Here is a 27,203-nt window from a genome sequence, read left to right on the forward strand (position 1 = left end):
AGCATTGGCCCTTAGAGGCCTATTTGTTAAGGTATAAGAAAGGATCTGGACTGAGTCAAGCCATGCTCAGCTTTGTCCTGTATCAGCTATTTCAGAGGCCCCCAACCTTTTGGGCATCAGGGACTGGTGCCATGGAGAAAGGTTTTCCATGGACCAGAGGGGGTGTGGTTTTGAATACTGCCTGCATCCCGAGGATGGAGCTTTGCTTGTTTGTGTGGCCTGCTTGCTGGCATGCTGTGAACCAGTGCTGGTCCACAGACCGGGAGTTGGGGACCCCTGAGCTATTTCATAGCCCTGCTATACTTAGTTGAATGTCTTATGCTAGAGAAATGGACTTGACTCATGTCACATCCTTCTCTAGGCCTGATAAGTACACTATTATAGATAGTGAAAAGTCAGCTTTTTTGATCTGGTAAGATTTCCTAGCCTTTGTATAGCCTTTGTTTACACTATCCCAATAAATTTTCACTGAAGTGGCAAAGCCTACTATCCAGATCTTATCTATTCCATGAAGCTTGCTTTAGAATAAAGACACTGACCTCACATATTAATTATATTTTTCCATGACCACAGAATAAATGAATGACTGCTGCTCACATTTGTATTTTCCCAATGAAAAAGCCAAGCTACTTTTGGAAACTATGTCAAACAGTTAATATTTGGCTTGATTTATTTTTAGAGTGGTGTTGTGGCATCTTTCAGACAAATGTGTATAATACAAGACAGCTTTGAAAAGATGTCTAGGACTATTGTTTTAGGTGTTTATAATGTTAATTTTATAACTAAAGGCACTGCTATTTTTATCCTTCTGAAAGCACTGAAAAAAAAAAAAACACAAAGGCGGTGGGTATTACCCTCACAGTGGTATTGGTATTATCTGATAATAGATTGTATACAATTTTCTTATTGATAATCATATCAGAGCATTACAGATAGTTCACCTCCAAAAACTATTGCCTAGAGCTGGATTACTATAAACTTAGCATTGCTGAACACAGATTTACTTCCGTTCATGAACTGTGATAATACATATTCTGGATATGATTTTATTATAGATTTTATTACATAAATAGCATTATGTCTTTTAAAAGCCATATTTCATAGTGCATTTATGACTGTCACAAGAAGAGTTACATCATAGAATAAGCCTCAATGACATACTAGAAGGAAAATCGCCTGGCTCTTCACTTGCTTCAAAAATATTTTTAACAAGGCAAAAATGCTCTTTATCGGTAAAAGGTCTAATACAAACAAATTAATTTGTTTTTAGATTTATCCAAAGATTAGATTTGTCCGATTTATCCAAATTTGATTAGGGAAATTGTATTTAGAGTCTATAGTTCTAATACCCATAAGGCTATTTCCATATAACCGTGAATAATGTTTCCTTTCTATTTATTTTATACAATCTTTGTGTGTTGTAGTTCTTCAAGTCAATCTAGATTTCTGGAAACTACATACAACCGTATGGCAACATTTGTGGAACCAGTCTGACAGTACCATCTTCTCTGGGCTAAGAGAGAGTGACCAATCCAAAGTGACCATTATAATTTCAAGCTTTCTTAGCCTTTTAACTACTATATCAAACTGATTCTCCACATACAATCTTGGCATGTACAAATCACATCAAACAAACTGATGGATGGAACACAGAATATACAATAGGGTTGGAAGGGACTTTGAAGGTGTTGTAGATCAACTTCCTGCTCAAGGAGACCCTATGCCATTCCAGACAGATGGCTGTCCAATCTCTTCTTGAAAACCTCCAGTAATGGAGCGCCCCCAACTTCCTTGTTGTAAGCCGTTCCACTGATTGATTGTTTTCACTGTCAGGAAATTTGTCCTTAGTTCTAGGTTCACTCTCTCTTTAATGATCTTCCACCTGTTACTTTTTGTCCTCCCTTGGGTACTTTGGAGAATAGGTCAACCCCCTCATCTCTGTGACAGCCTCTCAAGTACTGGAAGACTGCCATCGTATCTCCCTTAGTCCTCTTTATTAGACTAGGCACACCTAGTTCCTTCAATCATATGGTTTAGCCTCCAGACTCTTTATCATCTTTGTTACTCTTCTCTGCACCCTTTATCACGAATGTTTCCACAGATTATTCTTTTTGTTGACAAGCTTACCTTTAAGGGGAAAACTATTGATTTTACACAATGTGACAAACACTCAAAAAGCTGCCCAACTAATTGAGAATAATGTACTGTTTTTACCTTATTTGCAACACAACAAGAATATGGGACTCCACAGGCTAATGGTCCTGGAGCAGAGCAATCATGATATTGATTTTGTGACCAATCTTTAAAATCTTCACCACCACAACACTTAAACTTTAAAAGAAAAGGGTATTAATTATAAAGTAGCATACATAGCATTGTTGCAGAATGTAAACATTCCTCATTTAAAAATCATGATCCAATCAAGAAAAAAAATCTGTTAACAATGAAATTATTGCCTATATGATAGGCAATAATCTTCAAATACAATTTTGGAAAAGATTCTATAGGGAAATAGGGCCTTAAGATTTGATTTGAGTAATCTAGTTAAATCCCAAACTACTGTATACTTCCAAGGTTAGTGATTAAAGAGTATATTGTGTGTGTTTTGCTTATGTCTGTGTACATATATATGTACAAATATATGCAAGAAGAAATTTGCTGAATCATAAAGAAAAAGGATGTGAGTTAGCTTGAATTTTAAAAATAGCAACATTAAGGTCAAAAATAAAGAAATGTGAAAAATTAAATGGTTAAAAAATTCTTAAAGGTCTTTGAAAATCCCAATGCATATGTGAATCCTAGCATAAACACAGAAAAAAAAATGTGAGACTTGGAAAGCAGTAAAATGGTATAAATACTATTTATTTTTTCTTCAAAAGAAAGATTGACATTGTTTTTTTTAATTTAATTGTTTTTAAAAATGTAATGTAATGTAATGTAATTAATATAATATAATATAATATAATATAATATAAGCTTCTCCACACCTTACATTCATTCCATTCAGCTTGTGTTCCAATGTATCTATATGATCACAGGGGATTTCATTATCATCTACATATATGATGCCTCTCTAGATGTTTTTATTTCATTAAGCTTCTCAGCGGCTTAGAGAAAAATAACCTAATTCAAACATTTATGAGAATTTAACAGCCTATTTCCTTCACTAAGAATTTCAGGTTTCAACAAACTTATTATTGATCAAAAAAATTCAGCTCAAGCCAGGATTTCATTCTATTGAATTCAGTGGGTTTTATTACAGATCAGATGTGCTTACAATTATATTGTAAATTGTAATACTGTAGTGTAAATGATTAACAAATAAATCTCCATTCTTTGATAGTCTTTTATCATAATTTTATCATAATGTCATAATTTTATTATGGTAATGTGTCACTCTTACAGACATATTCTTAATATCTAATAGATTATTACTATAGTATTGCATTGAAACAGAGAAGGGAAATTTCCAGTGATCCCTTTTCTAACCCTGCCTGAGAAAGAACTCCCCACCCCATCCACTATTTCTACAGCAGTGGCACTAGAAAGGGTGAGGAAGAATTTTCTCTATACAGCTACAGACCAGAGTTAGCAAAATCAGTGGGAAAGCTATACATAGTTAAATATAAACTATATATTACAAGGAAGAAAGCCACACAAGCACCCGAGTTTTATAACTGATGTATACATCAGAGATGAAATACGGTGTATGAGTCAAGCCCAACATAAACTAACAGAGATTATCATGGTTGGAAGGAGCTGGATAAAATATGTTTTTCTTTCTTTTTCTGCTGATGGCTTCTATTCGTAGTCAACTAATGTCACCCTTAATTTTATTATGAGTTCAGTAGATATTGCTCATGGATGGATGAGCAGCAGAAATGGCCTGCAGTTCTGGCAGAATTCCACAAAAGCTTTTAAACATTTTACTATCAAATGAAGTTTGTTTTTCTGAATGTACACCATAATACAATGTATTATGATCTGAAATGAAAGACAGGCACCATTTTTGAAACCTTGTGTGCAATCACCAACATCTCACAAGCTCTCCTGAAAGAATACAAAAATCTAGCATGTCTCTCCTGAATTTCTGGCAACTTTGAAGCCATCTGCGGGGGAAAATATTGTCGACCGCTAGAATATTAATGAATCTATAGCAGTTTGGGCAAGGTTGAGTTGATACTGAAAAACAAACCTCCTTTTGAACAAAATCCATAATGTTTTTGAAGTCCAAGTCATCATAGTAATTCTGAATTCCTCTTCCGATATTCTCATTTAAAAACTCAATTGTCTTTAAAAGGAAAAAGAAGTAAAAGAAAAACAAGTCAGCATACAATCATAGAAAGCTGAATACATTAGTTGACGATACAGCTTCTTGGAGGCAGCTATATAATCATATCTTTTCATCAAAATAACCCAAGCTCCATCCCTTTCGTATGTGTGATGTCCCAATGCAGGTACAAAAGGGGTGGAGCTTACAATGCAACAGCACAACCTTGTTTTCATCATTTGCACCCCTCAAACACCTCTGTTTATGTGCCTCTCCCAAGGTCTCCTGATCTCTTCCCTATTTTATAGGGTGTCACAAAGTTAATATGGCAGCCATAACCATATGATCAATCCCTGTGACCAAACTTTTTGATCAAACATCAACAAGGGCAGGACTTTGACCACATGGTTACAGTTTCCATTATGAGTGTTTTGATCCCCCCCTTCCTAGAGATACCCATGCTTGCTGTGTAGAGAAGGAAAAGTAACAATAATACTGTAAAATAGCACAATCAAAAGGCTGCCTGGCCTTGATATGAAATAAAGTAGAAACTATTTTAATGAAATCATTAAATAAATCACCAAAGCTACAAATGAAAGATATTGAAGGACAGGAGCTTAATGTGTTACATAACAAGTATCAAAGAGAAAATAGTAAAGTTTCTATTATTCTAATAGAAGTAGGTTTGTTTATTAAACTGTTATTACATCACATTGCTTTTGTCTTAGAAAAATGACAATATTATATTAGATTTAATTCAATAAATTACTGAAGGAAAGCAATAACTGGTAATTTTATAGGCAAATAAGTGACTTGCCAAATTAGCTTGACCAAACTGTAGAAAAATCATGAATTACTCCTATTTGACAAACAGCCAGTTCAATGAAGTGGTTAAAGGTACCGGACTAGAAACTGGGAGACTGGGAATTCTAGTCCCGCCTTAGCCATAAGGCCAAGTGACTTTGGACCAGTCAGTCTCTCTCAGCCTGAGGAAGCAGGCAATGGCAAACCACTTCTGAAAAAACCTTGCCAAAAAAACTGCAGACTTATCCACACAGTCACTAGGAATCAACACTGACTCAAAAGCATAAACAAAACACTCCTACAAAATGATGGTTTTTAGAGATTTTCTAGATGATGTTCTCATGCAATAATTCTTGGTATTCATGTAATATTCATGATATAACTAACTAAATAACTCATCTGCTTCTGCTATTAGACAAGTTTAATTCATCCAACTGAACTGTTTTTCCTCTTCTTCACTGTGTTTCATGGAATATAGTTGCAAAGTGAAAATTTTCAGTTATGGTGGTGATACATCCTAAAGTTACTCTGCAGGGTGGACCTGCAAGTGTCCTGCTTCCCTTATAATTTCTCATTTTCCAGCTAGATATCTTGCAGCCAGTTTCCATCCTGCTAATTTATCTAGAGCTGGAATGGGCAACTATGTGCTCTGTACTACCTTTACGACTGTTAACTTCAACTCCCAGAAATCCTGAACCAGCATGGCTCAGGAATTCTGGGAGTTGAAGTCCACAGGTCGTAAACGAGGCCAATTGCCCACCCCTAATCTAGAGTGAGTAGATCACATGGCCTCATTATATCAAATTAACTTGATATATGTATGGTGCTATGAGTAGTCATTTCTTTGCCAGCTTCTTTAACCACTCCCTATGGACTGCTGTTGGACAAAAAAAATCATTTTTAATATTCAGAGAAGACTGTTCCTGTTCAGAAGACAGTGTGTTTCCAGTGTAATAGTACCCAACATACAAAGCTGATTTCAATTTGGGGGACTATCAGATATTTCAATCATTAATTTTAAGTTTGAAAACTGCTACCTTTTAAAAATTACATTAGAGAAATGACACATTTATGATACTCAATTATCAATATTTCACTGATACAACAGATCCATCAATATTTTAATACATGAAAATACTATCAATTATAAAAGAACAGTTTTCAAAGCTCATAAAGTTTCCAGATGAAAATATTCTAAAGAGTTAAAGACTATGCAAGGGAAAAAGACAACTTTATAATGCCAAAAGAGTTTAAACAGATGCTTGCATTCTGTTATGACAGGAAGGCACACAGGATATTGTATTAGATACTGGTTCCAACTTCCAAAGAAATTAATTTTTCTATACTTCATGGTTATCAAGATAGTTAAAAATATGTCAGAGAGCGAGAAGGATTAATGTAAACTACTCTGACTGGGATAACATCAAATGCAAAGTAATAAACATTGCAGAATAAATTGTACAAAATGAAAAACAATTAAGTGCTTGGTTTGCAGAATATGTAGATTGTCAGAATACAGTTTGTGAAGTGCTTTCTCAGAGCCAAATATAATTGACCCCTGCATCTGGCATATTCTTCTGTAACTTGGCCATGACTGCACATCCTCTTACTTCAGACATTTAAGTTTTAAATTGTACATATTTAATTAGTACATGTTACTTAGAATTGGTCTTCACTGCAGACATTTCTCACAAAATTTTTGTTAATAATAAACATACATGCAATTTAATTAATAATGTTAATATCTTAATGTTATGCAGGATCCAGACTCTTTTTTTAACTTAACTTTATGGTTAATTTGGCAAAGCATTTTCTTACCTTATTTCGGAAAATTAAGGCCATAACTCCACCAATTAGTTCAATGAGCAAACAAAAGCCCAAAATGTACATAAACTGCAAAAGAAGGATTTAAAAAAAAATATTACATAAAACTTGCACAGCCCAAGAGCCTTAGTTTTGAAATGATGAATGTTTACTTTTACAATAGTTAATTAGAATAACTTTCAGAACAATTGGAGATGAGCTTAGTGTACTTGAGTTCTCACCAAAAATGTCTATCGGGTTGAAACTCTATCTGGTTTCCATGTTACAAACCTATCTAATTACAATATGTACAAAAATCACAAAAGTCACCACAAATTTGTCTCCACAAAAGTTTGATAAGTACTAATCAGTTTTTCCCTATGCCTGATTGAAAAAACAAATTCTCATCCTATAATTTCCTTTTCAAATTAAATTTAATCTTTATTAAAAGAGATTTCTGAATGTTTAAAATCATCATCATGAAATTTAGTTAATAATGTTACTATTACACTTGTTCAATTCCAATTCTGATCTCTGTCACTAGGCTAACAAAATGTTAATAATACTTCTAGTCATAAAGGGTTAATTGACACTATAACATAATTAAATTCAAACTTATTTTTCATTTCAATTTAAATTATTAATAAGTAAACACATAATTTACCTCAAAATAATTAGTTTTGTTAAGGAATTGAACAACATTCTAGCATGAAAGAATGAAAGACTCTTGCTCAGATTTCTAAGAAAGATGTGTATCTAGACCTGGTGTCTTCAAACTTGGCCCTTTTATGATTTGTGGACTTTCAAAATTCCTCAGCCAGCATGCCTGGCTGAGGAATTCTGGGAGTTGAAGTCCACAAGTCATAAAAAACCAAGTTTGAAGACCCCTGATCTAGACTGTAGTATTTTGAATGGTCTTGATTTGTTTTTTAACATTACACTATGCAAGCATATTTATTTATTTATTAAATTTATTTGCCGCCCATCTCGCTGTGAGGTTACTCTGAGCAGCTTACAACAGTAAATATGTAAAATTATAAAAAATGTACACATAACAATAGTAATACAATGAAACAATAAAATAAACAATGAAAATGCAGCAATATGAATTAAAAGACAGGCAGAGAAGGAGCAGGATGCACAGGAGGGAGTAGATTAAATATGGGTTAACTATTAATTAAGAATAAAGGCCTTGAAAGGCCTGAATTTTCTTAAATGAATTTTACTTTTGTACTTCCATTTAGCTCTTTTTTTAAAAGCATTTTTTCCCAGATGCCTATCAGGAATCATAAAAACTGCTTTGTTGACAGACTTGACATGAGCCAACAACGACTCACTGAAATTTCTTTCTGCTACTTCTGAAGGAAGTGATTAGACGAGTTTTCTTAAAACTGTTTATAGACAGGGAAATGAAATCGTTTTAGAAGGGTCAAGGAAAATAGGCTTCTACTTAAATAAAAAATACTTACAGTTTGAAGAAGGCATAAATTGTCCCTCAGAGAAGCCAATACTCCCAGAAAGGACACAAGGAACATTACGATGCCCAAGAGAATAAGGATGATCGCTGGAGCTAAGAAGGCACTTTCAAGGGTTTTATATTTCTGTCTTTCAACTTCTGCATAAATGCCTACAGCTAAGACAAACGCCCCTAGCAACTGCAACAGAAAAAAAGGGGGGGATGCTGTATGCTTACAAATTACAAATTCTGTGCATTTCATTAATAACTAAGTGAAGGACATTTGAAGAGAATCACTAATCCAAAGCCGAGACCGGAAACAATCACTGTTGACTCAAAAAGAGCAAAAAGCTTTGATATTCTTGGTGGTAAAATGAGCATATTTTGTCTCTTTTAGGTTAATACACATAACAAAAACATTATTACTGAACTGTTTGTAGGTCGATCAATGCAACTGATAATAAGATAATCACTCTCTTGAAAGACCCCAAGTTCTTCACAAATAAATAATAATGACATGAGTGAGTGACATTGATATACATTTTTGCAAGTATCTTCAATACCAGGCAAATAATTTTGATTTTGTGGACCCCTGAGAGGTTTTCAGGGGACCCCAAGATCGGTCAAACCACACTTTAAGAAACACTGTTCTAGATCAAACTTTCCCAAACTTTTTACCTTCAAGAAATCCATGAAATAATTATCAGGGAACCCATACATAAAATTGATTATATCTATAATTTACAATATATTAAACATTAAAAAACAATGTTTTTAAATCATTGTATCTCAAGGAAAACATATTGACTTCAATCCCAATTGAGAAAGACTATTCTAGATATTTTAAACAATTTTATATTCTTATAATCTAAGTCACTAACTGATTTCTTGGAAAAAAATGAGGAAGTTGCAATGATCAGAATGAATATGGCTTGAAAGATGTGCTTAAGAGGCCAGAAACTTACAAAACAACTATACTGTTGTGGGAAGTCAGCCCCCACCCCTACCCCGAGAAAGAAATATTTTGGAGGATATTAAAAAGGCAGAATATATTTCTCAAAGGAATAATGGAAATCTTTAGGCAGAAACCACCCCCCACTCCCCGAAGTTTCCCTGCCCCAAGCAGAGGCCAGGTCTGTAGAAATCTTTCAGAAAGATTGGAGCCAGGAAGCTTAGAACTGATGGGCTTAGAAAGACAAAAGATCCCTAGAATCAACAACCCTGTCACCCAAAAAATCCAACACAGGATGTAGTCATCAGCCACAGCCATAGGGAAGCAGGATATGACCTTGGGACATAATAGGATTAACCCACCATCATTAGAATACCAGAAAGGGCACACTCAGACTCAGGTCAAAGTACATGACACAGGAAATACAAAGCCTCAAACAGGAACAACTCCAAACACAAAAGCCCAAAAAGGTATAAAAAACCACCACTCCCAGCTACATGTGGTCAGCTGCTCCAGAGCCTGTTTTGTGGTTCTGCTCTTCAATAAACTACGATCTTCTTTCTAAAGCAGCCTACATTTTGTTTATTCCCAACTTGGACTGGACCCTGATGAAGATTTTTCTTTCAACACTATATACCAACAGATGGAATCAGCTTATTTTCAATTGCAATATTGTATAGTATTTTATGAAATGTATAAACATTAAGGGAACTTGACCAGGTTTCCCATTCCAAAGTCATCTGGATTCATAATAAAAAATTAAGTTGGGTTTAAATAAATTTATCTGATTAGGTAAGGTTACAAGAATGTAATTGGAATAAGTTAATTTACTTTTATTTTTTGCAAGCCTGCAATGCTCAAAAGGAACTAACTATCATCTCACCATTCCCTGGTCAGCTGGTAATAAAGAGTACCTCATCAAGTTCCCTCAGATTTCTGCCCAAAAAAACCAAATCCCTCCGCCCTCTGCTTTGAAAAACAAACGGTAGGAGAAAAAGAGGCAGAGCCTGAGCGGGGAGGGAGTCAAAAGAGGAATCAGTCTGAAGTCCTTACGTTGCCACAAGTGATCCAAGTCCAGTCCTCCCCTTGAATTCCGTTAACTCTTATCTAATGCCAATTTAGTGCTGACCATTAGTTGACTAGATTCTTGCATATAATGTGAGCAATAAATCTTCTTAACTAGAACTTAACATGCGGTCTTGATTCTTTGCACATGACACAAACCTCAAACAAGCATTTTGGAGCTTGTTTAAGATGACAAGTATCTCCTATCCTCTACATTCTGGCCTCTTTACCCTGTCCTGATTTCCTGTTTCCAGGCTTCGATACTGGGATCCAGAGCGTGGTGATACAGATAGTCCTCAACTTACAATCATTCATTTAGTGACCACTTGAAGTTACAGTGGCACTGAAAAATGACTTATGACCATTTTTCACACTTATGACCACTGCAGCATCCCCATGGTCACTTGATTAAAATTAAGATGCTTCGCAACTGGCATGTATTTATGATCGTTGCATTGTCCCAGGTTCATGTGATCATCACTGCGACCTTCTGACAAGCAAATTCAATGGGGAAGTCAGGTTCACTTATTAACCCTGTTACTGACTTAATAACTGCAGTGATTTACTTAGCAAAAAATGGGGCAAAACTCACTTAACAACAGTCTTGCTTAGCAACATAAATTTTGGACTCAGTTGTGGTCATAAGGCAAGGACTACCTGTAGTCTGGTATCCACTCTAATGACCATCCAGGCTACACAGTGGCAACACAACTTTTGCATGAACGCTTACTATCTGAAAATGGTTTTCCTTGAGATATGTTTGAATATTAGTAGCTTAGGTTAGCAGTTGGGCTGTTGGTTTGATCTCCAAGCTTGGCAATTTGGCTGCAAATGTTTCGCCTCCATTCAGGGGACATCTTCAGTGCGCTTTGAATTGTGCTCGACCGTCAGAGCATTGGCCATTAAATACCTTTGTGTGTGATGTAAATTGGTGTGGGTGTTATTAGTCCGGATGTTTCTGAGTCATGGTCTGGTTTCAGGCTGTTTGATTGGCTTGTTGTTGTTCTGGGCCATAGTTTTTGGTGTTTGGGTATCGTCTGATATGATGCAAATGGCGTTTGCTCGTTTGGTTGACTCTGAGTCATGATCTGGTTTCGGGTTGTTTGGCTGGCTGGCTGGCTGTTGTTGAGGCATGGTCTGGTTTCTTGTGGAGAGTTGTGATTTTTGTTGCTGTTTGCTGGGGTGCCTCTTTGTTCATTTTAAATGATGCCTTCAGGATTGCGGTTGAAGTATTTCTTTCGTTCTCAGTGGTTGGTAGACTGGGTCGATGTCAATGTGTCTGTTTATTGACTTATTGATGGAGAGCCAGGCTTCAAGGAATTCTCTTTCTCCCCTTGATTTCGCTTGCATTACAACTGTGGTCCCAGTTAGATCAAACTTGTGTCCTTCTGTCTTCGTGGACGGACATGAAGGATAGTAGGTCATGTCTTTTGATAGCCAAGAAATGTTTGTGCAGTCTGGTAGATAGCTTTCTTCCTGTTTGTACCACATAGTTCTTTTTCACAGTTGCTGCACTGGATTCAGTATATGATGCCTGATTTTTGGTTTGTTTCTGTCTCCTCCTTACGTTTTGACAGGGTATGTCTGAGAGTTGAGGCTGATTTGTGGACTACTGTGAGGTCATATTGGCATACTTCCACAGCAACCACTCCAAATGCCACAAACAAAGCTGCATCAGAACACTGTTCGAGAAAGCAGAATTCCATTGCAACACCAGGGACGCCAGATCAACAGAACAAAAATGTTGTGTCCTGAGCTGTCCAGGACCAGACTGAGTGGTGCCAGCCTATGTGCATGCACAAGGGCGAAAGCGCGCCATTCTTTATTACCTTTTTGCCCGGGGATTCTATTTAGAGGCAGAGAGGCCTGCGAGCCTCTGAGTTGTGTCGGAGAGAGCTGAAGAGAATAAAGGCTGTTACAACCATCAGAATGTGTGCTCTTCTTTCGCCATTGACTCGAGGACTCAACACTGGCAACGAAGGTGGGATCGCTTACAAGAAAGAAGACTTGTAAGGCTTACCCAAGGAGTCCTGGAGAAAGGAAGACGGCGTTAAACTCAGCACCTGGCCTGCCAGTACAGTGTCGCTGGAGGTAAGCTGGCTGATAGACCCCTTCCTAGAATAAGAAGCAAGGATGGCGAAGATAGGAAGATTGTCTGAATTCGATGTTACTCACCCAGAAAGATGGGAGTCTTATGTCGCTAGAGTAGAAAATTACTTTAGAGTGAATCAAGTTAGAGAAGATGGCTTGAAGGCCGCTACTTTGCTGTGTGTCTGTGGTCAAGATGCATTTGAGATTGCAGAAAATTTGGCAGCCCCTGCTCCTCTTGAGTCTGTCACTTATACAGACTTAAAGAAGTTATTGAAGGAACATTTTCAGCCCAAGTTGCTGTCATAGCATGAAGGCACAGATCAAAGAGTTGGTGAATCAGCCAAAGAATACATTGCAGCTTTGAGAAGAGCAGCTAAGCCCTGTGATTTTAAAGATTTAGAAGAAAGGCTGAGAGACCGATTTGTATGCAGGTTAAGGAACAGAGATTTGCAACAGAGACTCTTTGCAAAAGAAGACATTTCTTTCCAAGATGCCTTGAGAGAGGTCACTGCAGAGGAGGCAGCAGGTGGGGCAGTCAAGAACATGAGGCCCATCAGGAACAACCCAGAAGCAGTCTCCGTGCACCATGAGGGAGTCCATGAGAGCTCGGAGGAAGATCCTGAAGAAGAGGTGGATCATCTCTACCCAGCCAAAGAAAGGAAGCAGAAGGAAGGCAAAGAAAAGGCTACAGCTATGTCCAAGTGCTTCGGGTGTGGAGGTCGCCACAAGAGGGCCGACTGCAGGTTCCGTTCTGCAATCTGTACAGCGTGTGGAAGGCAAGGCCACATAGCATCTGTTTGTCTGGGCCATCAGAAGGCACAACCTTGAGAAGAATTGCGTCTGAAAGGTACCAGGGTCCCCAGCCAAAACAGGGTGGGTTTCTGCGCATCACACAGGAGTATTTGTAGAACAGGCACACACAAACCACTTAAGAAGAAACTGTCACTTAAGGTGAGGTTACAAGGAGTTCCATTGGTTATGGGACTGGGCACTGGGTCTGCTCTTTCAATCATTTCTATTCACACTTTCAGGAAGATTTGTAATAGCAGTGGGTTCCAGGCCAAACTTAGGCCTTCCAATATAATCTTAAAAGATTTTCAAAATTCCAAGGTGTGTGTAAAGGGGGAGGCCACCCTTACAGTACAGCACAAGGATTTTGAAGGTCCATTGGATGTACTGGTAGTTGGGGGTGAACGAACGAGTCTTATTGGACTCGATTGGTTTGAGGCCTTGGGAATCCAAGTTACAGGGCTACACAATTTGCAAACATTAAGCCTAACAGAGGTCTGCAAGGAGTTTGCAGATGTATTCAGTCCACAGCTAGGATCTTACAAAGGGCCTCCAGTTTCTTTGAAACTTGACCCTACTGTCACTCCTATTAGGGTGAAAGCAAGGAGAGTACCCTTTGCTCTTAAGGGGAAAATTGATGCTGAACTGGATAAATTGATCCAGCAAGGTATTTTAGAACCTGTTGATTCAAGTCCATGGGAAACCCCTGTAGTTACGCCTCTCAAGACTAATGGGGACATTCGCATCTGTGTAGACTACAAATGCACATTAAACAAGGCATTGCAACAGCATGCATATCCTGTACCTGTAGTCAGCCATATTTTGGTTTCCCTAAAAGAGGGGCGTGTTTTTGCAAAGTTAGATCTGGCACAGGCATATCAACAGTTACCTGTTGACTTCCGGTGGATCTGCGCGGCGATGGCGGCTACTTTTTAGCCGTCCTCCTGGGTAAGTGTAATGAATCGCTATGAACAGCGTACATCAGCTGTTCAGCGGTTCAAAATCCCCCTCCTGGGCAAAGGGGGGGGGAAGAGGGTTGTCTGAATAGTGGCAGAGCCTCTTATGTACCCCCAATTTCTTTTTTTGGGGGGGTGACAGAGTGCTCCCACAGAGTTCAGACTGTCTCCGCTTCCCAGCTGCTTTTGTCCCTAGGGACAAAACAAGCCGTTGCAATCACCTCCGCGCTTAAAGGGACCTGGTGAGTTTTTTTTAGAAGCGGACAGAGTTGATTAGAGGATTTACTTTTTGCTTTCTTTGATTTTATATGTATTTTAAGTTTAAAGGTTTATTTTCATGTTTATATTCTCTCCTTTTACTTTTTACTTTGTGCTGAAAGGGAAAGTAAAATGGCGATCGGCAGACTTTCTAGCTTTTTTTTCTGGGAAGCTAGAATGGCGATCGGCTTCTTTTACTCTCTCTTTTCTTTTCTTTTTAATGATTGGATGGATCTTAGAAGCATTATTATTTTTGTTGTTTAACTTTTTAAACATTATTGTTTTTGTTTGACTTTTTTGCTTTGTCTTTTGTATTTTTAAAAGGCAGGCTTTTTGGTGTTTTTTCTTTCCCCCCCCCCCTTTTTTTTCTTTTTAATGATTGGAACGGATATTTTAATTCCTTTTTTCTTTTTTCTTCTTTTCTAACTCCCTTTTTTTATCATTATAAAGATTTTCTTTTGAGGGAGTTATGATTTTTTTGAAGGAATTTTTGTAATTCTCAAGAAGGAGTAAAGATGGCTCCAAAGCGTCCAGGGACTTTTACAGTTCCTAAATCAATAGTTTCACCCTCTTCTGTGGTTCAACCAGCAATTGTGAAGGATTTGCAAGACATGATGGGAAATGTTACAATTCAAATTAGGGCAGAAATGAAAAAGATTTTAGAGGAAAATAACAAGATTTTGAGGCAAGACATAGTTTTGGCTTTAAAAGGAGTTGCTTCTGTTATTGAAAAGTTGAATTCCCGTGTGGAAGAAGTAGTTGAAAAAGTGGAATTAATGGAGGGAAAAATTGAAAGTATGGAAAAGGAAATGGAAAATGAGATTCTTATGCTTCAATATGGACAAATGGAATATGCTTTAAGAATTAGAGGCTTGGGAGAGTCCTTGCAAGGAGATCTGAAAGAGATGGTTGCAAAGGACTTTGCTGTGATTTTGAATAAAGAAAAAAAGGAAATACTTAGTGAAATTGAAAAATTATTTCGAGTTAATTCTGTGGTGGCAGTGCAAAAGAATTTGCCAAGAGATGTGGTAATTTACTTTGGGAAAAGATCTCTACACAATGAAATTATACAAGCTTTTTATAAGAAGAGATTTCAAATTGCTTCACAAGATGTTATAATTTTAAAGGAGATCCCATCTAAAATTTTAAGAAGAAGAAAGGAGTTTGCTTTTTTAGCAAATGAACTTAAAAAGAGACGAATTTCGTTCAGATGGGATGTTCCGATTGGAATGGTGGTGAACTACCTGGGGATATCTTATAGACTTAATACTGCTTCTCAAGCAAAAGATTTTTATACTTCGGTCTTGGGGGTATGTTCATTGTCATCTATTAAGTTTAAAACCTTGGAAGAAAAGAATGTAGAATTACAGTTTGAAGACCCTAAAATTGGGGAACCTTTGCCTGAGAGATCTCAACACGTTCAGATTGAGGAGCAGAAGATAACTTGTGTAGCACATAACTGTAAAGAAAAGCAACAACAGAAGAAGATTAAGGAAGTTTCACATCTAGTGGTTTCTGAATCTGTGGGAGAAGCAAGACTTATAAAGCCTTTGGAGCAATCTTCAAGGATGGAATTGTTGTCTGAAATGAAAAATGGGAAATCTCAGCTTGAGGAGTTTCAACAAGTTGAGAGGAAGGGGCAGAGGACAATTCGTGCAACATATAATTGTAAAGAAAAAGATCAACAGAATAAGGAGTTTAAGGAATCCCCACATGTATTGGCTTCTGAGTTGTTGGGAGATCCAGAAATTTTGGAGCAATCCTTAAAGCCAGATCTCAAAGCACTTCTCTTGAGTTTGATAAGGTTAAAGACGAATATTCAAAATTAGAGAATGATAAGGATGGAGAATGAAAATGGACAATCGAGATTGATAATAATAATATCAGTATGATAATGGATGGAGAATGAAAATGGACAATTGAGACTGATAAGGATTGTGTTTTTTTTGTGGATGGAATTTGTTATTGGTGAAGATTTAAATGTTTAATGTGTTTATTGTGGATGGAATTTCTTATTGATAAAGATTTAAATGTGTATAAGGGATTTTTTAAGTTTTAAGTAATGTTTAAATTTGTGTTTTGGGGGAGTTTATAAAAATGATAATAATATTAGCATGATATTAGAAGGTTTGGAGTATACTATAATGTGTTTAGTGTCTGGGTTTATTTTTTTTTTCTAATTATTATTATTACTATTTTTAAGATGGAATTTGATTAAATGTGTATAAGGGGATTCTAATGTTTAAAGTTTTAAGTAATGTTTAAATTTGTGTTTATGTTTAAATTTGTGTTTTGGAGGGAGTATAACTCGTTTAACTAAATGTATTTAGATTTGTTTATGACTTATATTAGATTTTATATTATAGTTATAGATGTTCAAAGAAAGTAGTGCTTAAAATTATGTTTTGGGAGGAATTTATATAGAATGGTGGATAATATTATAAGCATGATTAGAAGATGTTCAGAGTATATTATAATGTGTTTAATGATTATTACTTTTTAGAGATAATTTATTTAATTTAGAATATTAAGATTTGTTTAGGATTTATATGTGTTTTAAGTTTTATATGTGTTTTAAGTTTTTTCTTTTTTTCTTTTTTGAAATATTTTGGATAAGCCCGTAATCAACTCTGGGAGGTCCAGGGGAGGGTTAGGGAGGTTTGGGGAGTTGGGGGAGGGTACGGGAGGCTGGGGGGGTTGGGGAGGGGATTTGTCTTGTAAAATTTGAAAAATTTTCAATTAAAAAAAAAACAGTTACCTGTTGATGAAGCTGCTGCTGAGGCACAGACTATTGTGACCCATAGAGGGGCATTCAAAGTCAAAAGACTACAATTTGGAGTAAAAGTAGCTCCTGGAATTTTCCAAAGTGTTATGGAGAAAACCCTGAGAGATATTCCCAGGGTTTGCCCCTATTTTGATGATGTCCTTATTGCTGGAGAATCTACTCAGAATTTAGCTGAGAGATTAAGGGCTGTTTTGCTTCGTTTCAGAAAAACAGGCCTAAAACTTAAAAAAGATAAATGCAAGTTAGGAGTTACTTCTACAGATTTCCTGGGATTCAGAATAGATGCCAGGGGTATTCACCCTGCTGATTCTAAATTAAAAGCCATACAGCAGGCTCCTAGGCTAAAGCTGAGTTACAAGCATTCCTAGGCCTCTTGAATTTTTACAACGCTTTCATACCTAACAAGGCTAATGTAGCTGAACCACTTCATAGGCTTTTAGACAAGCAGGCAGTTTGGCAATGGTCCCAAGTACATGAGAAAAGCTTCAATGAGGTCAAGGCCTTGCTTACATCAAATGATGTGTTTTGGGCGTTGTCGGCGTCTTCTAACTGTAAGCTGAACACATGAATAAAGAAGTTTCCTGAGAACTACAACTGCTTCTCGTGTCTTGCCATTTCGCGAAGGACTCAACACTGGCGACGAAGGTGGGATTGCCTTACATCAACAAAAAGGTGTAAGCTTACCCGAGTGAGTCCTGAGCGGCAGGAACGGCATTGACTCGGCAGCTACCCGCCAATCCAGCGTGCATTCGGGGGTAGGCTAGCTGATAGACCCTTCCTGATACAAAAATGGCAAAGATTGGAAGGCTTTCGGAATTCGACGTCTCACATCCAGAAAGGTGTGAGTCCTATGCAGCCAGGGTGGAAAACTACCTCAAAGTGAACCAAGTGAGGGAAGAAAGTTTGAAGGCTGCCACCCTGCTGTGCGTTTGCGGTCAAGATGCATTCGAAATCACTGAGAACCTTGCAGCACCTGTTCCTTTAGACTCTGTCAGCTACGCAGATCTAAAAAAGCTACTGAAGGAGCACTTCCAGCCTAAGATGTCCGTCATCGCGTGGCGCCACACCTTCGAGCAGAGGGATCAAAGACCCAGAGAATTGGCCAAGGAGTACATCGCCGCATTAAGGAAAGCCGCCAAACATTGCGAGTTCAAGGACCTCGAAGAACGACTGAGGGACAGATTCGTATGCGGGCTAAGGCATCGTGAGTTACAACAGAGACTTTTTGCTAACGAGGACTTGTCTTTCCAAGATGCCTTGAGAGAGGTCACCGCAGAGGAAGCAGCGGGCGGCGCCGTCAAGAATATGCGGCCGATCAGGAACAGTCCAGATGCTGCATCCGTGCACCAGGAAGAAGTCCAAAGAAACTCTGAGGAGGATCCGGACAAGGAAGTCGACCGTCTTCACCCCACAAAGGAAGGGAAACAAAAAGGAAGCTCTTCAGCTCTTCCCAACTGCATCAGTTGTGGAGGTCGCCACAGGAGAACCGACTGCAAGTTCCGCTCTGCTATCTGCAGGGCGTGCGGAAAACAAGGACACATTGCAGCTGTGTACCGTCTGAAGGTACAACCTCAGGAAGAATTGCGCCTGAAAGGTACCAGGGTCCCCAGCCAGAATAGGGTGGGGTTTTGCGCTTCGCGAAGAAGCATCTATAGGACAGGCACACACAAGCCAATTAAGAAAAAGCTGTCACTTAAGGCGAAGCTACAAGGAGTTCCATTAGCTATGGAACTGGATACGGGGTCTGCCCTTTCAATCATTTCCATGCAAACGTTTAGGAAGATTTGTTCTGGTAGTGGAACTCAGGCCAAGCTGAGGCCTTCTGACATTGTGTTAACAGACTTTCAAAACTCCAGAGTGTGTGTTAAGGGGGAGGCCACCCTTAACGTACAGTATAAGGATTTTGAAGGTCCACTAGACATATTAGTAGTAGGGGGTGAACGAACGAGTCTCATAGGACTCGATTGGTTTGAGGCCTTGGGAATACACGTCACAGGGCTCAACAGCCTACAAACACTCGACCTACAGGAAGTCTGCAAAGAATTTGCAGATGTTTTCAGCCCCCAGCTGGGCACATTCAAAGGACCTCCTGTGTCCTTAAAGCTAGACCCCACTGTCACTCCCATTAGAATTAAAGCAAGAAGGGTCCCTTTTGCTTTAAAGAGTAAAATTGACACTGAGTTGGATAAACTGATCCAACAAGGAATTCTGGAACCTGGTGACTCCAGTCCCTGGGAGACCCCCATTGTCACGCCTCTCAAGGCAAATGGGGACATTCGCATCTGTGCTGATTACAAATGCACTCTGAATAAGGCATTGCAGCAACATGCCTATCCTGTTCCTGTGGACAGTCATATTCTGGCCTCCCTCAAGGGGGGGCGTGTTTTTGCAAAGCTTCACCTAGCTCAAGCATATCAACAGCTGCCTGTTGATGATGACGCTGCTATAGCTCAGACTATTGTGACCCACAGAGGGGCTTTCAAGGTAAAGAGACTTCAATTTGGAGTAAATGTCGCTCCTGGGATTTTCCAAAGCGTAATGGAAAACACACTACGGGGTATACCAGGGGTTTGCCCCTATTTTGATGATGTCTTAACTGAAGGAGACTCCACGCACATTCTAGCTGAAAGGTTAAGGGCTGTCCTGTTAAGGTTCAGGAAAACAGGCCTCAGGCTCAAGAAGGACAAATGTGAAATTGGGGTGCCTTCCACAGAGTTTCTGGGGTTCAAAATTGATGCTGCTGGGATTCACCCTGCTGAATCCAAACTAAAAGCCATTATGCAAGCCCCCAGGCCAAAGTCTAAGGCCGAACTACAGGCTTTCCTGGGCCTTCTGAATTTCTACAATTTATTTATTTATTTATTTATTTTCAGTGTTTATATGCCGCCCAATCCCAAAGGACTCAGGGCGACGTACAAAGTTAAAACAATGATAAAACAATAAAATAAAGCAGTCATACCGCGAGTCCGATCATATCCCGGCCCCCCGGGGACATCAGCCCCAGGCCTGCTGGAACAGGAGGGTTTTAACGGCCTTCTTAAAGGCCGGCAGGGTGGGAGTAGTTCGAACCTCGGGGGGAAGTTGATTCCACCAGGTCGGAGCCACCACAGAAAAGACCCTTCCCCGAGGGCCCACCAGCCGACATTGTCTGGCCGACGGGACCTGAAGGAGGCCCAATCTATGGGACCTCACCGGTCTCTGGGAGCTGTGCGGCAGAATGTAAGTAACCTGGCGCTATGCCATGAAGGGCTTTAAAGGTGATAACCAACACCTTGAATTGCGTCCGGAGACCCACAGGAAGCCAGTGCAGCTCGCGGAGGATAGGTGACACGTGGGCATACCTTGGCGCGCCCATAATCGCTCTCGTGGCTGCGTTCTGAACCAACTGCAGCTTCCGAACGCTCTTCAAGGGTAGCCCCATGTAGAGCGCATTACAGTAATCCAGTCTTGAGGTGACAAGGGCATGAGTGACTGTGAGTAAAGCCTCCCGGTCCAAATAAGGCCACAACTGGTGCACTAGGCGAACCTGTGCAATTCCTTTCTTCCACACAAGGCTAGTGTAGCTGAGCCTCTTCACAGGCTATTAGATAAACAGGCAGTGTGGCAGTGGTCACAAACACATGAGGCAAGTTTCAATGAGGTCAAGTCCTTGCTCACTTCTAACAGTGTACTTGCACACTTCAATGAGTCCCTTCCTGTGTGCATCGCTTGTGATGCTTCCCCTTATGGGGTAGGAACTGTACTGAGCCACCTCAGGTCTGATGGAACTCAGGTTCCTGTTGCATATTACTCCAGGACATTGTCTTCAGCTGAGCGCAACTATGCTCAAATAGACAGGGAGGCCTTAGCTGTTGTTGCTGGAATTAAAAAAATCCATGATTTTTTATATGATAGGCATTTCACGTCTTTACTGACCATAAGCCTTTGCTGGGACTGTTTACCACACGTAAACAAACCCCCCAAATCATCTCCCCCAGGATGCTCAGGTGGTCTATCTTTTTATCTGCATATGATTTTTCCCTGCTTCACAAGCCTGGGAAGGAAATGGGCCATGCTGATGGCCTCAGTAGATTACCCCTGCCGGTAATAGAAGCTGACCCTGCGCCAGCTATCAATATTCTCTCTATCCAAGCCTTGCCCGAGTCTCCCCTGAATACCAGGGATGTCGCCGCTGAATCGGGCACAGATCACACACTTTCACGTGTCCTTTCTTGGGTTTTGTCTGGATGGCCTGAGCACTGTCCTAGTCCTGAGTTTCAGAGTTTCTGGTCTAAAAAGGAACGAGTTGTCCACCTCTCAGGGTTGTCTGCTTTGGGGAAGCAGAGTTGTCATTCCCACCTCAATGAGGACTAGGGTCTTAGGTTCCCTCCACGAGGGTCATCCTGGCATTGTACGAATGAAGGCTCTTGCGCGCAGCCACTTGTGGTGGCCTGGCCTAGACAAAGACATTGAAGCTAAGGTGCATGCATGCCACCTTTGTCAACGCTCGCGCCCTGAAATGCCCCAAGCTCCTGTGCATAGATGGGAGGAAACACAATCTCCATGGTCTAGGGTGCACATTGACTACGCTGGGCCCTTTCAGGGTCAATTCTTCTTGGTCCTCGTTGACAGCCATTCAAAATGGCTTGAGGTTGTACCTGTCTCATCCACCACCGCTGCAAAGACTATTCGGGTACTGAGGGGGATTTTTGCTGCACACGGGCTCCCAGACGTCATTGTGTCTGACAACGGCCCTCAATTCACTTCCTCCGAATTCCAAGCTTTCTTACAGGCTAACATGATTTGTCATGCCACCTCTGCACCCTTCCACCCGTCCACCAATGGTATGGCTGAACGCATGGTGCACATCACCAAGGACGTCTTGAAGAAACTCACCTACGGAGACTGGCATCACAGGTTGGCTGACTTCCTCCTTTCTTATCGCACCACACCGTCCACTTCTACAGGGAGAAGCCCAGCTGAACTTCGTTGGGGGCGCAAACTGACTACCAAGCTTGAGCGATTGCATCCGGACAGACTGCCTCCTTCTGTCTCACACCCCAGGGCACCTAGGCAACTACTTGTGGGTGCCCCGGTTTGGACTCGTAATTATGGGCCTGGTCATACATGGGTCCCCGCATCTATATCCAGGGTCACAGGTCCTCCATCCTACGAGGTATCCCTGGACAACGGTCGTGTCCTGTGTCGGCACATTGACCAACTTCGCTCTAGACGGGACCTTCCCGATGAGACTCCTGGGTCTTTTCCAGGGGGGGAGGGGGAGCCCTTTGGGCAAAGGGAGGGGCATGGAATGATGCCCATTATCAATGGGGAAGCCACAATCAGCCCATCTCAAGATTCCGCGAGTGCTCCAAACAGGAATTCAAGGAGCCCAACTAGATACCAGGCATCAACGCCTACTCCAGCCAGGGAGTTACCCCGGGGGCATAATCACTACTCACCCGCATCACTCAGTACTCCAGTCAGGGAGAATACCCGGGAGCATCCCAATAAACCAGTCCCCGCAAGAGAGCTGGCACACACTCCTTCGAGTTGGCCCGACACTACCCCTGTCCCTAGAAGGGGGCAAACACACAGGGAGGTGGTCGAGGAACCAAATCCCGACTACAACACCTCTGACTCAACTCAGGGGACAACTGAGTTTTGGGACAGTACTGAAACCCACACAAGCCCAGGCACAGAACAGGATTCAGGGGACAGACAGCCTCCTGACAGGTCTTGGACGGACCTAGGAGGTTCTACAGAAACGCCCAACAGTGACAGTCACTTAGAAGGGCCAGAGAGCCTACAGCTAGGCAGGACAACCAGGTCACATAGTGAAAGAAGCCCTGGCCTGACGAGCCCGGTGGGCAAGCAAGCAGGCCAGGCAGTGGAGCACAGCCTTTGGGAATCACCAAGGCAAAACAAGGGGGACAGGCACGCATCACCCCTCAATCAGAGGGTACTTGGCAAGCACCCTGAACTTAGGAGGTCACAGAGAACAAGGAAATCTCCTAAGTATTTGGAGGATTTTGTAACCCTCTTGGCCAAACAGAGCTAGTAGAAAAATAGAGCATTGAGGCTGACGGAAGACCAGGAATACCTGGTATTGGGGAGCATGGCACTACACTACAGAAATGAGTTATGTGTTATTATGGTATAAGGAATAGTTTTAGCCCGGGGGGAAGGGGTGTTATGTCCTGAGCCTGTGCAAGCAGGCTCGGGGCATTGCAAACGGTTCCAGCAGGTGCAAGCTGCCCGGGACCAGACAGGCTGTCGCCAGTACTTGTGCGCATGCGCAAGTGCTGGTGCACCAAAAGTTGCAGATTTACCCGGGGATGGCCTATATAAGAGGCCGGGAGTTTTGGGCGTTGTCGGCGTCTTCTAACTGTAAGCTGAACACATGAATAAAGAAGTTTCCTGAGAACTACAACTGCTTCTCGTGTCGTGCCATTTCGCGAAGGACTCAACAATTACTATTAGGAATACTAGGGGAAAATGTAAATAAAACTGACACATATCTAATCATTCATGTGGTAACGGCGGCAAGGATACTATTTGCTCAAAAGTGGAAAGCAATGGAAGTACCGAGTGGGAAAGCACTAATAAAGAAAATTATGTATTGCGCAGAACTAAACAGGATAACTGAAAGATTAAAAAATCAGGAGGAAACAGAATTTTATCGAATCTGAAATAAATTTTATAGATGGAGGGGAAAAATGGGGATCACAGCAAAGATATAAGTTAAGACAGAGACTAGAAATGTACAGTTGTATATAGATATATCATATGTAATTAATGTACAATATGGACTGACAAGACGGAGATGTATGTCAAAGACGATTTATCATGTTCAATGTTTTTAATCTTTTTTTTCCTTTGTACCCAATAAAAAATTAAATAAAAAAGAAAAGAAAAGAAACATGCAAGTGTGCAAGAGAGAAAAGAAAACGTTTAAGTTTTTGAAACAATTTAGCCTAATATTGCATACTGGAAATATGTACTCTGACATAATCCTAGACAGTAGGGTATTACCTGGGTCTGTAAAATCTGGAAATGTCACTGGAAGGTTTAACCAATTTAACCAGTGATGTTTATTTCATTAATGATCAGCAAACCAATGGAAGGCTCTTAAACAAACAAAATACAATAATTAATTAATCTTAGTCCTCTTCCTCTTACAAACACTACACGGGTAATTTAACATGTTCTTAGGTAGTTTAAATACAAGAAGCACTTCTCCAACTACCCTTTGGCCAGCTAGAAATGTGATATACTAAAGAAGAAAGTAAGTCAACACATGTTTGCTCAAGAGAAAAAATGAAATGTGAGTTTCAATAAAGCATGTAAATTTTTTTTTTTTTTTTTTTTATTGAAATTTTTCAAAAGTTTTACAAATAAAAATCCACCCCCCCCTCCCCAACCACCCCACCCCCCCCCCGACTTCCCAGAACTGAATATAGGATTATTTAACAAATATTTTAAAAATAACATTTGCAATTTATAAAATAATTAATAATAATAATAAAAATCACAGTAATAATATATATAGAAATAATATACATAACATAAACTTTAAAATGAATAAGATATACTAAAAAAGAAAAAAAATAAAAAATAAAAAGAGAAGAGAGAGAGAGAAAGAAGAAAGAAGAAAGTAGACGAAAAATAAAGCATATATATATATAAAAAAAAAAAATATATGAATAATAATACATTAAAAATGTATATATATAAAAAATAAAAAGAAGAAAGAAAGAAAGAAAAAACAATCATTACAAATTATAAAAAGGCTAAATAATATTTTTCCATATCCAAATTATGTTGTATAAAATTTATCCATTTTTCCCATACAGCAAAAAATTTTTCTTGAGATTGCTCCTTTAGGAAAGCCGAAATCTTTGCCATTTCTGCCAAATACGAAACTTTATGAAACCATTCTTGTAAAGTAGGCAAAGATTCCTTATTACAATATTGTCCTATTAACAACCTAGCGGCTGTAATCAAATTTAACATCAATATAACCTCCTTAGCATCACAGTCAATAACAATACCTAGTAAAAATAATTGCGGAGTAAATTTTACCCTTCTTTTAAAAATTCTTTGAATATTCCACCGTAAATTTTTTCAAGTGTCTTAAGCATATCTGCATTGGGAGTGTAAATTCTTGTCTAAAAAAAATTCTACACCTAAGTCCATAAATACGGTCACAGCCAAAAGAAAATTAATACAATAAACAAAGAATGGATAACTCTATTTAGTTGAGCACAAACACATTGCAGCAATCCTGAACAGCAGAAAAAGGAATCAGATCATCTATACAACATCTTCCAACAAAATGGATTTCCAAGCAATTTCATCAAAAAGTGAGGGATCCTTGGTGTTCTCTGAACTTGCTTGTTTTTTTGCAGACATTTCATTGACCTAACTAGGTAACATCATCAGTGCGAGTAAGGAGTGCTGTTTGCTGTCGGTTTATATTCTGGTGTCATGCCTGTCTGTGTGGGTGGGGCTGGTCTAAGGGATTCTTTGCCTAATCTACAAATATTCTTCTTTATTGGAACTGAGAAACATAGAATAATGAAAAAAAGCAGGTTTCTATAAATGCTCGATGAACAAGACAGCAAAAAACGGAAAGCATAAAATCTTTACAATATAGGTTTAAAGAGAGCTTCATTTTAAGAAGCAGTACAGCTGATTTACTATTGTTGATGTATTGTTCTTGTGCGTTTTATCATTTTCATTTATTGTATTGCTGCATTTATCATTTTAATTTGCTGTATAGATTTTTATAAGCTGAATGGGTTACAAAAATTGTGAAGTTAAATAAATAAACCTATGTAGAGTAGAGAAATTTCCTTTAATACCGTATCACAGAAAACAAAACTTGAAGGAAAGTATTTGAGGACAAGATATATCGAAGAATTTATATCCGTGTCTCACTTTCAAGAGATTAAAGCTTCTAGAATAATTCAAAATATCAAGAAATAATGCCAGGGTGTTATCAAGCATATTTCCATATTAATTCACAAATGCTGCTTTCAGGACTTGCTACAAAATTTGTTTTCTTTTCAATAGTGAAAGGGATCTGATTCAAACTGGTATTCCAATGTGTAGAGACGAAAGACTTTTAACTTCCTTTTTTGGAGAGGAAAGTGCAGTCACATATAAACTTAAATTAATTTTTCATGCTGCTCATACAGTTCTACATTGAATACAGAACAGTGGATGTATTTTCATTAGGTAAACCATGGATGACAGTTCCCAGTGGTATGGAAATGTTGTTTTCTAATTAATTTATTCTAGAATTCCAGAATTTCCACTACCAAAATGCCATTTTAAAACCACTTCAGTCTTTTACTTTTTTTTTAAGAACAAAAGTAATGTATTTCTTGTATGCTTCTTGTATTCTGCCTGGTTATTGTTAAGAATTGGGCAGCCTACAAGCTTAATAAACTATTATGGTTGTTTAGGTATAAAAATAAGTACAGTAATCTCCCTGCAAATGAACATTATTATTTAAAAAAAAAGGTTCATAAATGCCTGTTATGATTTTGTGAAGAGGCATAAAGCAACTAAACATTTTTAGAGAATAATATCTCATTTATAATCCTTCAAGGCAATTCCTTTACCTATTAATATGCTTTTGTTAATATCAAGGATAGTGGTTGAAAAGGTATTATGAAGTGTATTTCTTAAAAATACATTTAAAACATGTTATGTTTCATATGGTCAGGAATTTTTCTTTCAATTAAAGCACCTTTTAAAATTCTATATTGATGTGAATAAGGAATGAATATATACAATAGTCCCAGCTTTATAACCATGATAAATCTAGGGTCATATTCATAAACATATATTCTTCCCAACACAAACTTGACTGACTACAGAAAAAACACTTCCTTGATTCATCTGAAAATTTAGTTTAATATTAGTTTACTAAACAGAAGACAAACACAACATAAGACCTAACTTTAAAAAAAGTAATGGATTTA

General features: G+C 39.0%; 1 protein-coding gene across 1 annotated transcript; it reads right to left on the minus strand.

The window, feature by feature from the left end:
• Positions 1-1,868: 1,868 nt before the first annotated feature.
• Positions 1,869-26,220, minus strand: LOC120297496 (tetraspanin-15-like). Its single transcript, XM_039320183.1, has 6 exons — positions 26,152-26,220; positions 24,244-24,258; positions 8,347-8,532; positions 6,893-6,967; positions 4,196-4,291; positions 1,869-2,331 (listed from the first exon to the last, which is right to left on the minus strand). The coding sequence occupies exons 1-6, from the start codon at positions 26,218-26,220 to the stop codon at positions 2,062-2,064; spliced, it is 711 nt and encodes a 236-aa protein (XP_039176117.1). The 3' UTR covers positions 1,869-2,061.
• Positions 26,221-27,203: the final 983 nt, after the last annotated feature.

Source organism: Crotalus tigris, unplaced genomic scaffold, assembly GCF_016545835.1.
Source record: "Crotalus tigris isolate CLP2741 ecotype Arizona unplaced genomic scaffold, ASM1654583v1 scf7180000023625.2024221, whole genome shotgun sequence".
Classification (NCBI taxonomy): domain Eukaryota; kingdom Metazoa; phylum Chordata; class Lepidosauria; order Squamata; family Viperidae; genus Crotalus; species Crotalus tigris.